Raw genomic sequence first — 11,041 nt, 5'->3', positions numbered from 1 at the left:
CTGGGCGAGTTTCTTGAACCCAAGCCCGCACTTGGGCCTCTGGAGAGGAGACCCAGGACACTAGCCGGCCCTGCCACACGCACTGCTGTGACGATGACCCCGGCCAGCGTCCTGAGGGCCCACGGGATCTGAGCTGGGGGTGGGTGTGGCCAGCTGACTTGCCCTCCTCCCCAGGAGCTGTTCAAGAAGGTGGTGCCCTACCACTGCCTGGGCTCCATCTGGTCCCAGCGCCACCAGAAGGGCAAGGAGCATGTGGCGCCCACCGTGCGTGCCGTCATCAGCCAGTTCAACTGTGTGGCCGACTGTGTCATGGCCACTTGCCTTGGGGACCGCAGCATGAAGGCCGCAGACAGGGCCAGGGTGGTGGAGCACTGGATCGAGGTGACCAGGGTGCGTGCCGGGGCCCTCTCTGGATTCCTGGACCCCCCTACGTGCTGGTGGGTTCTCGGCCTCTGGGCCCTGCCCTGCCTGGAGCACAGCCCTCCTTCCTCCTCACGTTCTCCCCCCCCAGACTCTTCCCTCAGGTGCAGCATGAGGGTCCCACTCTGGGGCCCTGGCTCGCCCTCAGGGGCTCCGTGGGGGTCTGTCATCCAGAGGGGGAGGTCAGCCGAGGGGGCTGGAGCGGGAGCAGGGCACGCTCAGACCACCCCTCACGGCCCATTCTTTCTCCCTCCCCAGGAGTGCCAAACCCTCTGCAACTTCTCCTCAGGCCACGCCATCCTCTCTGCTCTCGAAAGGCATGTGATTGGCCGTCAGAAGAGGACATGGGGGGAAGTTTCCAGGTGGGCAGGCTTCTCTCCAGGGGATGCCGGAGGGGACCAGGGGCCCCACAGGAGGCTGGGCATCACCCTGCAGGGAGCCTGGAGGCAGCGGGACCCGGGCAGGGGCCGGGTGGGCTGGGGCGCCAGGTCTCGCCAGGACCTGAGGTCAGCTGTTGGATGTCAACACTGGTGCCGGCCCTGGTCAGGCACAGAGTCCAGCCAGATGAGAGCACGTCCAGGGTGTGCTGGTCAGCAGCCCGCTCTGTCCAGGGGACAGCTCCCCGTGTCAACACCAGCCGCTCGTCAACTAGGAGTGGGGGTCCCCGCGGTGCCTGCCTGAGAGCGCAGCTCCCAAGCCCACGCTGTCCTGCAGTGCTTGCAGCTGCCCAGTTTCAGCACCACCCAGCCAGACAGTCCGGGTCCCAGGACCCGGCTACGACGAAGTGGGTCGTCCCCTGGACGCTCTCACCCACTCCCACCTTTCTCCTTCCTTCTTGCCCTTCCCCAGGGACAGCTTCCGCCTCTTTCAGACACTGTCTGAGATTTTCTCCACTGAGAGCGACTCCTCCCAGGGCAGCGAGCTGATCTCCCAGGTGAAGAGCAGGCAGGGGGCCAGGGCTCAGGAGGGGGGCTTATGAGTGTTTCCCTGGGTGTTTCTTTGCAAACATCCTGTCTGGCCTCTTCTGGAGGAAGATGAAGAGGGATCTGCCTGGTTCGTGGGCAGGTGGGGGGCAGCTGCTGGGCCATAGGCCGGGGTTGGTGCTCAGACACGGTCGGGGGCGCTGGGATGTTCCAGGAGGAGATGATGAACCAGCAGGAAGAGAAGTCTCCATCCACGTGGGGGTCTCAGAACTGTGCCTCATTATGAATGGCTTGTGTCAGAGAGCTAGGAGAAGTCTTTGGGAGACGGGAAACCACGGTAGGTCCTTTCTGACTGAAACTAGAAGCTTCCACCTAGAAGACGCAGCACAACTTCGATGTCCAGTACTGCAATGTCCAGCCGTGCAGCTGGAGGACGGGGCACCCCTGCAGGCAGAACATCCTGAGTGGACCCCCAGGAGGGGGCGCCTGTGTGTGGGCCTTGGGCAGCTTTGGGTTTTCAGTCGTGTGGGCTGGGACAGGCAGGATCTGCTCAACTAGGCCTCCGGGACACCCCATCCTCCAGTCCATGGCTGGGACGACAAGAGGCCCCTCGCACATGCACGCGCAGAGGCCAGGAAAAGCAGACAGCTGTTGGCAGTGGCGGGCTGTGGGGTGACGTCAGAGCAGACTAGGCCTCCGGCCAGAGGGAGACACCCATCCTCGGCACCCCGAGCACATCCTTCCTTGAGCCTCCAGCTGAATGGAAGCACGAGCCTCCAGTGGCGCCGCCCTCATGGCCAGCTGGCGGGGTTGACGGGAGAAAAGGAACGTGGCGGAGCATTCCCAAGACTCCGAGCGGGAGAGTGAGATGGCCAGAGCGTCTGTGCCGCTGGCGTGCACCCCTGAGGCCTCTGGACGCCCGAGAAGGGGTCAGGTCTTTGTGGTCACATCCCAGATGTCCAAACAGGCTCAGGGAGGCCAGGCCGCTTGCACCAGGCCCCCAGGGCACCTCCTGCACGTGGTGGCAGCAGATTTCCACCTGCCCACTTCGTCCAGGGATCCAAGGCCCCAGGGACAACGGGGAGAGACGGAGGGCCTCACTGACCCTGAGCTGCTCAATCCTGACAGGAGGGGAACCCTCAGTTTGCCACTCTGGACGCGAACCCCAACAGAGGCCAGAAGCAGCAGCAGCAGCAGCAGGAGGGGGTGGGGGTGACTCCTGCCAGGGGGCCAGGGTGGGTGGCCTCCAAGTCAGGGTGGGGCCTTCCTCCCAGCCATCCCTCCTGGGCCTCTGAGCCCGGGGAGCCTCCCTTCCATGTCTGTTCCCCTGGAAGCTTGAGGGCTGGGAGCCGAGGGAATCCTCGGGGCCTAGTGGCAGCAAGTCAGAGCAAGAGCCTGGAAGAGCCGAGGCTGGTGGACTGGGTGGGGTGGGGTGTGGGCTTGGGATGGAAGAAACGACGTTGCTGGGAGGTGGCTGCAGGGGAGTTTGGGGTCTTTGGAGGCTGGGCGGGGAACTTCGGGGTGACAGCTGGGTGCCCGAGCATGTGCCTGGGTGATGCTGGGTGGTCCTAGGAGTCTGAGCCTGCGTGGTGGTCAGGGCAGGGTGTCGGGGGCCCCCAAGCGCCTGCGCTCATCCCCACCCACTCCACGCCACAGGGTGCCATCCAGGGCACTGTCCCATGGCTGGGGACATTCCTCACTTCAGTTTTCGCTGGTGGACTATGTCATGCAGGAGTTTCTGGATGTGAGTGAGCCGGGGGGCCGAGGCCACATGGGAAAGGGTCCCTGAGGCTTGGGAGGAGAGGCCGGCCCAAGCCCTGAGCGCTGAGCAGTGGGCACACTGAATCTCCCGAGAGCCTCCTGGGCACCCTGGAGCTGGGTACCGTGGACTTGTGGCAGCAGAGTGAGCGCAGGCTGGTCCCGGGGCATCTCTCTACTGTGGTCAGAGGCTGGGCTGGGGGGCCCTGGGGCTCCCCTGGCAGGCCCCACTCCTGCGCCCACAAGCGTGCCTGGGTCCATGCCCGGTGTGGGCTGCCCTGTGCCCGTGGAACTCGCAGTTGTGCTGCACGACAAGGGCTCAGGGGCGATGCGCACGGCAATGGCTGGGGGCCCCCTGGTGATGGATGTGACCTCTCTGCCTTCCAGGGGACCATGGTGAATTTTGATAAAAGGAGGAAGGTGAGCAGCTGCGGCCAGCAGTGCGGGGGTGGGGCTGAGGTTGGGGCTGGACAAGAGAGAGCCTCCTGGCAGGGCACCCCCGGGCTGCAGGCAGCTTCCTGGAAGACTGCTGGGGAGTTGGAGGAGAAAAGACAGGGCTGACCCCTCCCTCGGGAGGGTGGGGGTTCACCTGGTGGAAGGTCGACTTCCTGGAGGAGAAGCTGTGTGAACTCAGCCTTGAGGGCAGGTAGAGCCCGGAAGGCAGGGCAGGGCTGGGGAACCCAGGGACCCCGGGCCCCGGCCCACCGGGCCAGCCCACCAGGGCTTCAGCAGTGCCTCCTCCTCCGTCTGACCCCAGGAAGACCAGCTGGTGTCCGAGCTGCAGCAGCTGCAGGCGCGCTGCTGCTACGACTGCCTTGTGCCGGATGGGTGCTTCAGGGCCTGGTTTGAGGCCGTGGAGCAGCTCGGCCAGAAGGACAGGTGAGGCCAGGGGGGCACCAGGCCCCGGTGTGGGCGGGAACACCCTGGTGGCTCCTGGGCCCACGTAGGCCCTGCTGCCCGAGAAGGCCGGGACACGCGGACGCCAAATGCTGTGCGGACCCCGGGAGCCTGATGGCCGCCACCTGTCCTGTAGCCTCCTCCTGTCTCGTGAGTGGAAGCCGCCACCCGAGGCGGCCAGTGAGAGCTTCCAGGCCCAACACACCCCGGAAGGCAGCGAGCCTTGGAGCGGAGAGTGAGTTCCCCCTGCAGGGCAGGCGAGGGTGGGCTCGGGAGCTCCGGGTTGAGCGTGGGCTGGGGGGCCTGCCTGCCACTGAGCGCCGGGATCCCAGCTCCACTCCCGACCAGCCCTGGGCCTGGGAGAGTCGCCCCCTCCCTGGGCCTGTTTCCTCCTCTGGGTAACGGGGTGGTGCGGCATGAGCTCTGGGGCAGTCGGGGCCCCGCTGGCTCCTCTTGATGGACCTAGGATTAGCCGTGTGCAGATTTAGCAAGGCAGAGGTGGGCAGGCATGCCAGGGGAGGCCCCCAAGGTAACCAGCCTCCATCCAGCCACCAGGGCCCCGACGCTGAGTCCAGTGGCAGCAGCACCGCCCACTCCAGCGTCCAGCTCCAGGGTGGCCCTGACCTCAGCGGCGGGGATGCCGCGGATTCTCCTCACCCACGCGTGGCTGGCTCCTCCGGCTCTGCAGTGGAAATCCACCTGGACCACGTCCCGGAGGCCCAGGACAGCCAGGAAGCAAACGTGACTGCCCACTCCTGCTCCCTGGGGGTCCTTGCCCTCCCGCCGCCCCTCCTGTGCCTGCTGGGCCCTCCCCATGTCCACCAGGGGTGGAGCCTCATTGACTCGTCCAGACCTTCTAGAGCCTCCTGGAGCTTCTTGAGCAGCCCGGGCTGCCCCGAGGCTCCCAGCCTTCTGCTGACCTCCCATCCCCCACAGCTAGGGCAGCCCACCTGCGCATCATCTCCGATCGGCTCCACCATCCCGTCAGCGTCGGGAGGAACGTCCTCTTCCTCCTCCATCCAAGCCAGGGCCACCCGGACCAGCCAAAAGCACCATGAATCACGGCCGCGCCACAAACGGCACATGGGCGACCGCTGCTTTGTCCGTGTCACCCTGGCCGAGGACAGCGGCCACAAGGTCCAGAGCATCCTGGTGAGCCAGGCGAGCGGCCGCCCCCCAGGCCATGGTGGCTCAGGCCGGAGACACCTGAGCGGTGCCGTGGTCCCTGCCTGCCGCCCTGAAGCAGACTTGCCAGTGGCTGGGGAAGGACAGATGAAGGGTCAGAGCAGAGCAGGGACAGCAGGAGAGCTTTGGCCTCAGAGTGGATGGTAAGGTGGTGGGTGGAGACACCAGCCAGTGAGGCGCTGCTGCCATGACCCAAAGGGGAGGATGGGGTCTGCCCCAGGGCGGTGGCCGTGAAGGTGTGAGCAGGGCCCAGATCCCAGATGGACGTGTAGATGGAGCCACCCCTGCCCCACGGCCCAGAGGCTGCAGCGCTGCGGTGGTGCCCCACTGAACGGGCTGCACTTCTCTTGTGGCCAGGAGCTGGCGTGCTTGTTCTAAGCTGTCACTGAGTGGCCCTTGGCCTGAGCCCTGCCTGCACCCAGGCCCTCGTGATCAAGGCAGCTGTGCTCTAGACCTTGCTGAGCACAGCTGCCTCCTGGAGCCCAGGGCATCCTGAGGGGCCGTAAGGTGTCTTCCAGCCTCCTCTCGGACAAACATCTGAGCTTGGACTGGATGTGTGTGTTCTGCCTGGGGTTCAGTGCTCCACAGAGGCCTCCTGGAGGGGCAGGGGCAGGGCAGGGGCCCTCCCCGAGGGTGAGCCCTCTCCTGTGATGGAGAGGGAGGAGGGACAGAGAGAGACCCCGAGGTCTCTCCACAGTCCCCACCCTCTGCTGCGAGGCCACCCTTTGTCCCAGGGCTCTGGGAGCCCCTAGCAGTGTGTAGGCCGAGGAGCCAGGGGATGGGGGTCAGCCTGCAGGGCAGGGGATTTGGACCCTCCCTTGGAAACACCCTCAAGACAGAGGTGCAGGTTCTTGTAGGAGATGGGGTGAGGAATGACTGGAAAAGAGCCCTCAGTGCGTGGAGTGTCCCCGGGGGAGCAAGAGAAGACAGGGAGGCCCCTGTAGACCCAGCCCCGAGCAGAGGGGCCTCCTTGGGATCTCTGGCAGCTGCGCCATGGGGAGCTGGCTCCAGGACCCACGCCCTGAGGCCTGTTGTTGACCTACTGCAGGTGACCGACCAAGACAGGGCTCCAGCCGTGATCCACAAGGTCCTGGAAGAGCACGAGCTGGCTAGGGAGCAGCCCAAGGACTACCAACTAGTGCAGATCATCTCAGGAGATGGCAGTGAGTCGGGGGCGAGTGGAGAGGGCGGGGGTGCAGGGGTGGGTGGGGGCAGTACGGCCCCGGACCTAAGGTGCGAGGCCCCGCTCAGGAGGCCCGGTGCGGGGCTGCCCTCGGCAGGCTCGGCAGGCTGCCCGGGGAGCGCTGGGCTCAGGGGCGTGCGCTGGGTTGGAGAAGGCCAGTTTCAGCGCCGCCATCCCCAGCAGGGAAAGCAGGCGGCAGGGGTGCTTGGGGGACGAGACCACCTCATGGCAGCTCCACTCTGAGGCTGGCAGTGGGAGTCAGAGTCACTTTTGGAACAAGGGTCCCCCGCTTTCAGCTGTGCCTCTGCAGAGTCTTCCCTGGTCGTTCAGGGTGTCGTTCAGGCGGCTCCTCTGTGGTCCTGGAGTTGGACTGGGGAAGTCGGGTGTCCGGGCGAGGCCAGCTCTTGTGGGGACACAGAGGGTGGGGTTCGTGCATGCCCCGCAGCACGGCTGACCACCCCTCTGCCCCACCCCCCAGCACTGCAGATCATAGACGGTGCCAACGTGTATTACGCTATGGCGCCCTCGCCCGATTATGGGTTTCTTCTCCTGAGGAAGACCACGCCCTGGATGCCGAGGTCAAGGAGAGAGCTCTCTCAGCCCTTCGGGGGAGTCGGCAGAAGGGACCCAGGTTCCGAAAGGGGAAACTGTAACTGGCCCCAGCTGCCCCCCACCCAGGCTCAGAGCCCCTTCCCTTCCAGGTCCGCCTGGCCAAGTCCTTCTGCTGACCCCAAGCACCGGGGGCCAGGCCAGGCAGGTGCTTCCCTCTCCAGCAGCCAGTCTAGGCCACCTCCAGACTCCATTCACACCCCTGGGCCTGTCCTGCCGCTCGAAACATGGCTAGTCAGAGGGAGGATCTGCGCGAGATTGTCAAAGAACTGAATTGAGAATCAACAGCAACAAAGACTATCAATCTAAAGGGGAGGGGCAACATCTACCTTTGTCCTTAATAGATGTTCGATGTGAAGGTTTTATTATTAAATTCTTGTTTCCACTGTAACCTGGGAGTTGAGTTTGGTTCTTGCATTTCCTGTGTTAATCGAAATGAGATAAAGGCTCTCACAGTGCTCAATCAAAGGAGAAATCCTGCAGAGTCACCTGTTTATTTTAGAAGGGAGAAGCGACAAGAGCCAGCTGCCCCTGCCCGGGTTCCTGAAGCCAACACGGGGACCCACAGCAGAGAGCATTTCGGTGTGTTTCAGGGTTCCACCCAGGGGAGCCGAGAGCACCCAGGAGGACTGTCGGGCTTTAGGCCATTCACAAAGACCGTTTCCTGAGCCCGGGCAGGGCAGCGGCTGCCTTTCTACCACTTTGGAGGAAGAAGGAACCTTTCCCGCTTCTTGCCTGAGGCTTTGCTTGCACACCAAATAGGAACTTGTCATTTTCAAGGGCAAACGATAGGGTGACACCAGCAGTAGGTAGGGCAAGAACGAGAACATAGCTGAGAATGTGGAATGGAAAGGGCCAGAGGAGCAAACGAGGAGGATTCTTGGCTCCAGTACAAGGGAGGCAGACCCCGCCTCCTCAGTGCCCCTCAGGGCCTCATGGTCCACACTTGACCTTGGAGTTCCTGCTTTGCGATCCTCATCCCTGGCACCAGAATTCCTTTTCCTCAGGCGGGGACAGGGGTTTGAGCTGCAGGACCCCGGGCTCCAGCTGGGCCTCCTTGGTGTCCACACCACTGCTCCCTGTGAACGAGTGCTTCCACTGCCGTGCCATTCCCTGTGCACGTCCTTCTCCCGAAAATCCCCGCAGGCCCCGCCTCTGCGCGGGCTCCCCGGTGGGCTCTCCTTGCTGGCCGGGGCCGGTGGCAGCACGCGGGAGCTCTCGATGCCAAGACAAGAGTGCTCCTTCCTGTCGGCCAGAGACCCCATGCACCCTTTTCTGCGGGTCGAGGGGAAGTTGGGCCAAGCGCTTTGAGGTCCACACTCCCTGCCATGTGGCTGCTGACTGGCCTCAGGAGGAGTTTGGCTCTGAGTGCTTCGAGCTGGCGGGACCCTGGGAGGGCTACGTCCATCGGTCCACAACTCGGGCTCTGCTGATGTCACGGGGGTGTTGACAGGTCCTGTCGGGAGGGGGCGCAAGTCACGGCCTGCTGGGACTTATGACCACAGTCTTGCCCCAATTTCCCTCATGGCACGTTCGGTCGCTGAGTTGCTCCCTGTCCGGGGGGTGGCAGGCCCTGTCCTGAGCTTCCCGTGGGCTCCAGCCTGGCTTCCCCATGACCGGGAGCTAAAGGGTGACACCCTGGCTCAGCACAGAGCCCAGGAGCCTGCACCAGCCTCCCGCCTGCCCCAGGTGAGGGCTGAGAGGCCCCTTCCGTCTAGGTGGTCAGGGAAGTCCAACACTCTCATCGTACCCTTTCATGAGGAAATATTGCTCTCGAATGCACTTTCTCTGTCGTTCACAGAGTCTCTAGCTCCAGCGGTCACTGTGAGCTGTTGATGCTGGATGCTCACCTCTAAAAGGGAAAGGTTCACTGATTGTCACAGGGTTGCTGTGATACCAGTCATAGTCCCACAACACTCGTTCCGCCCTGGGAGTGGGTCTCGGTTCCCTGGCCTCCCTCACGTCCTCTCATACACCAGCTGGGGACAGGCTGGACATCCAGTTCAGGGATCCCGTCTGCAAACACAGGGGCCGGGTGGCCGAAGAGGAAGAGGAGGGGGCCGCCTGGCCTTGTCGTCGGCCACACTCCCCTGCCTGCCCCCAGGTGCCCTGCTCCTGGCTGTCCTCTGTGTGTGGCACCTGGGCACCTTGACTGGGGAGGTGGCCAGATATCAGGTAGCCTCCCCCCACCCTCCTCACCCCCAGCTTCTCCAGGCTCTCCAAGCCCACCAAGCCCATCAGCAGCATGGCCCCCCCACCCGGCAGTGTTCCAGGTACCCCCAAGGTCCACGGGACCAGGGAAGCACAGGGAGGGCTGGTGGCACACGGCGTTGGCCGGCGCCTGTGAGCAGAGCCATGGATGCATCACCCATGTGTGCCCTCCAGTGACCAGCGGGCATCACTGCTCTGCGCGCAGAGTCCCCCTGGCCGACCTAGTCGTCCAGGGCCTGTGGGCGCACGTGCTCCCTGATCCTGTGGTGGGAGCAGAGCTCTGGAGCCCGCCGCTCACAACTGTGGGTCCCTGGGTAGAGCTTGGTCTTGCCAGAGACTCTCCCCGCTCACTGCTACCCGAGCACCATATCAGAAGTGAAACCGGGCAGCAAGGAGGGAACATTCAGCAGCGTGGCACTGCCCTGCCGACGGGAGGTGTGTCGGCTGGGGAGGCTGCCAGGCAGTGGCTGGTGTGACGAGCCCCAACCCGGGGGCGGCTGGGGGAGGACGTCCCTGCCTGGAGCCCGGGAGCAGGCCAGCAGTCGGGAGCCGCCTGGAGAGCCGTGGGCAGGAGAGGAGTGGCCAAGCCCGAGGCTGAGGGCAGTTTCCCAGATGAGAGCCCTGTCCTGGCCTCTCCCGGGGTGTGGGCGGTAGGCGTGCCAGCCATACGCCCACACCCCATGCACGGGAGGCGAGCTGACGCGTGGTCTCTGAGCACACGCTCACACACTTTATGTCCAGCTCTTCCGTATAAAATTGGGAAACTGACACGGAGAGAGAGGGAGCAAGGGCCTGGGGCACAGGGCTGGGGAGAGTCCCGAGTGTAAGGAGGGGTTGCAGCCTCCAAGCCAGGGCTCCACCCCCCCACCCCCACAGGGTTTCCTACCCAGCCAGAAACCTCCAGGGCTTGTCCCAGGGCGAGGAGCCAAGGGCAGCCTCGGACCACTTCCCTGGTGGAGCGCAGTCTGGGAAGATTCCTGGGCCAGGGCTTCTCCTAGAAGCAGGAGCTTCTGTTCCTCTCCTTCCTGCTCCAGGTCCCAAGGGACCTTCAGGAACTTCTCTATTTGAAAAGAGAAGGAAGAACTCCCAGGCTGCAGTTTCCTTGGGATCACTGCTTTGGGCGAGTTGGTGCTCTCACCTACCCGACAGAAGGCGAGTGCATCAGGCTGCTCACAACCACGCCAGCATTTCCAGTGAGGAGCACAGAATGAATGAGTGGACAGTCAAGGGACGGTGCCACAAGATCCCTTGACCCCAAGGCAACAGGACACTCTCCCCTGGCTCCAAGTCCCCCACTGAGACCTCAAGACTCTTTTGGCAAAATGGACTGAAGAAGGACAATTCCAGCTGAGCACTGGTCTTTGCCAAAGCAAGCCCAAAGAGACGTTATTCCAACAAAGGTCAGTCTTTGACCATCAATGGTCATGGACCAGGCCACTCAGGGTGTCCCTGCCCCATGTGCAAGGAGATGCAAACCAAGAGCAGCCCCTTTCCTAGCTCCCTAGGGGAGGGGGAGGAGGAGGGGAGGGGAGGGGGAGAGGGAGGAATAGGGAGTAGGAGAGAGAGAAAATGAGATTATTGTAGTTGGTTTAGAGCAATTCTGATTCATCTCTCAGGCCTGGGAGAATCTCAGGTAAAATTCAGGCACCTGTGAAGGCAAAGATGCAGGATTCCCCATTCCTCTTCTGTGGGTTCCACACTGGACTGAGAGAATTCGGATGGAAGAGCTACCCAACTCTCAAAGTTTATAGTCTGGTGGGTTTAAGAGTTTACACAAATACTGCAATAGGAAATTCTGGAATGCAAAGACCAGGTCTTTGTCATGAAACCTTATAAAGTGCATTCTGGGTACCAG

The 11,041-nt window shown here is 63.2% G+C and overlaps 1 protein-coding gene across 1 annotated transcript; it reads left to right on the top strand.

The window, feature by feature from the left end:
* Nucleotides 1-4,454: 4,454 nt before the first annotated feature.
* LOC101420394 (ral guanine nucleotide dissociation stimulator-like) lies at nucleotides 4,455-9,322 on the top strand. The gene is made up of 4 exons (XM_071211824.1): nucleotides 4,455-5,150; nucleotides 6,232-6,346; nucleotides 6,845-6,944; nucleotides 9,181-9,322. The coding sequence occupies exons 1-4, from the start codon at nucleotides 4,455-4,457 to the stop codon at nucleotides 9,320-9,322; spliced, it is 1,053 nt and encodes a 350-aa protein (XP_071067925.1).
* The last annotated feature ends 1,719 nt before the right edge of the window (nucleotides 9,323-11,041 follow it).

The sequence above is a fragment of the Dasypus novemcinctus genome, chromosome 24 (genome assembly GCF_030445035.2).
Source record: "Dasypus novemcinctus isolate mDasNov1 chromosome 24, mDasNov1.1.hap2, whole genome shotgun sequence".
In the NCBI taxonomy this organism is placed as follows: domain Eukaryota; kingdom Metazoa; phylum Chordata; class Mammalia; order Cingulata; family Dasypodidae; genus Dasypus; species Dasypus novemcinctus.
The sequence above is the reverse complement of the archived record's forward strand: the minus strand, read 5'-3'. Positions and strand labels throughout refer to the sequence as shown.

What these genes read in the sequence shown, in the direction of transcription:
- LOC101420394 (XM_071211824.1), top strand. Translation starts at nt 4,455, where the DNA reads ATGGACCTAGGATTAGCCGTGTGCAGATTTAGCAAGGCAGAGGTGGGC. An exon ending in ACAAGGTCCAGAGCATCCTG is followed by an intron (nt 5,151 to 6,231) that starts GTGAGCCAGGCG and finishes GACCTACTGCAG; the next exon opens with GTGACCGACCAAGACAGGGC. An exon ending in ACCACGCCCTGGATGCCGAG is followed by an intron (nt 6,945 to 9,180) that starts GTCAAGGAGAGA and finishes CCTCACCCCCAG; the next exon opens with CTTCTCCAGGCTCTCCAAGC.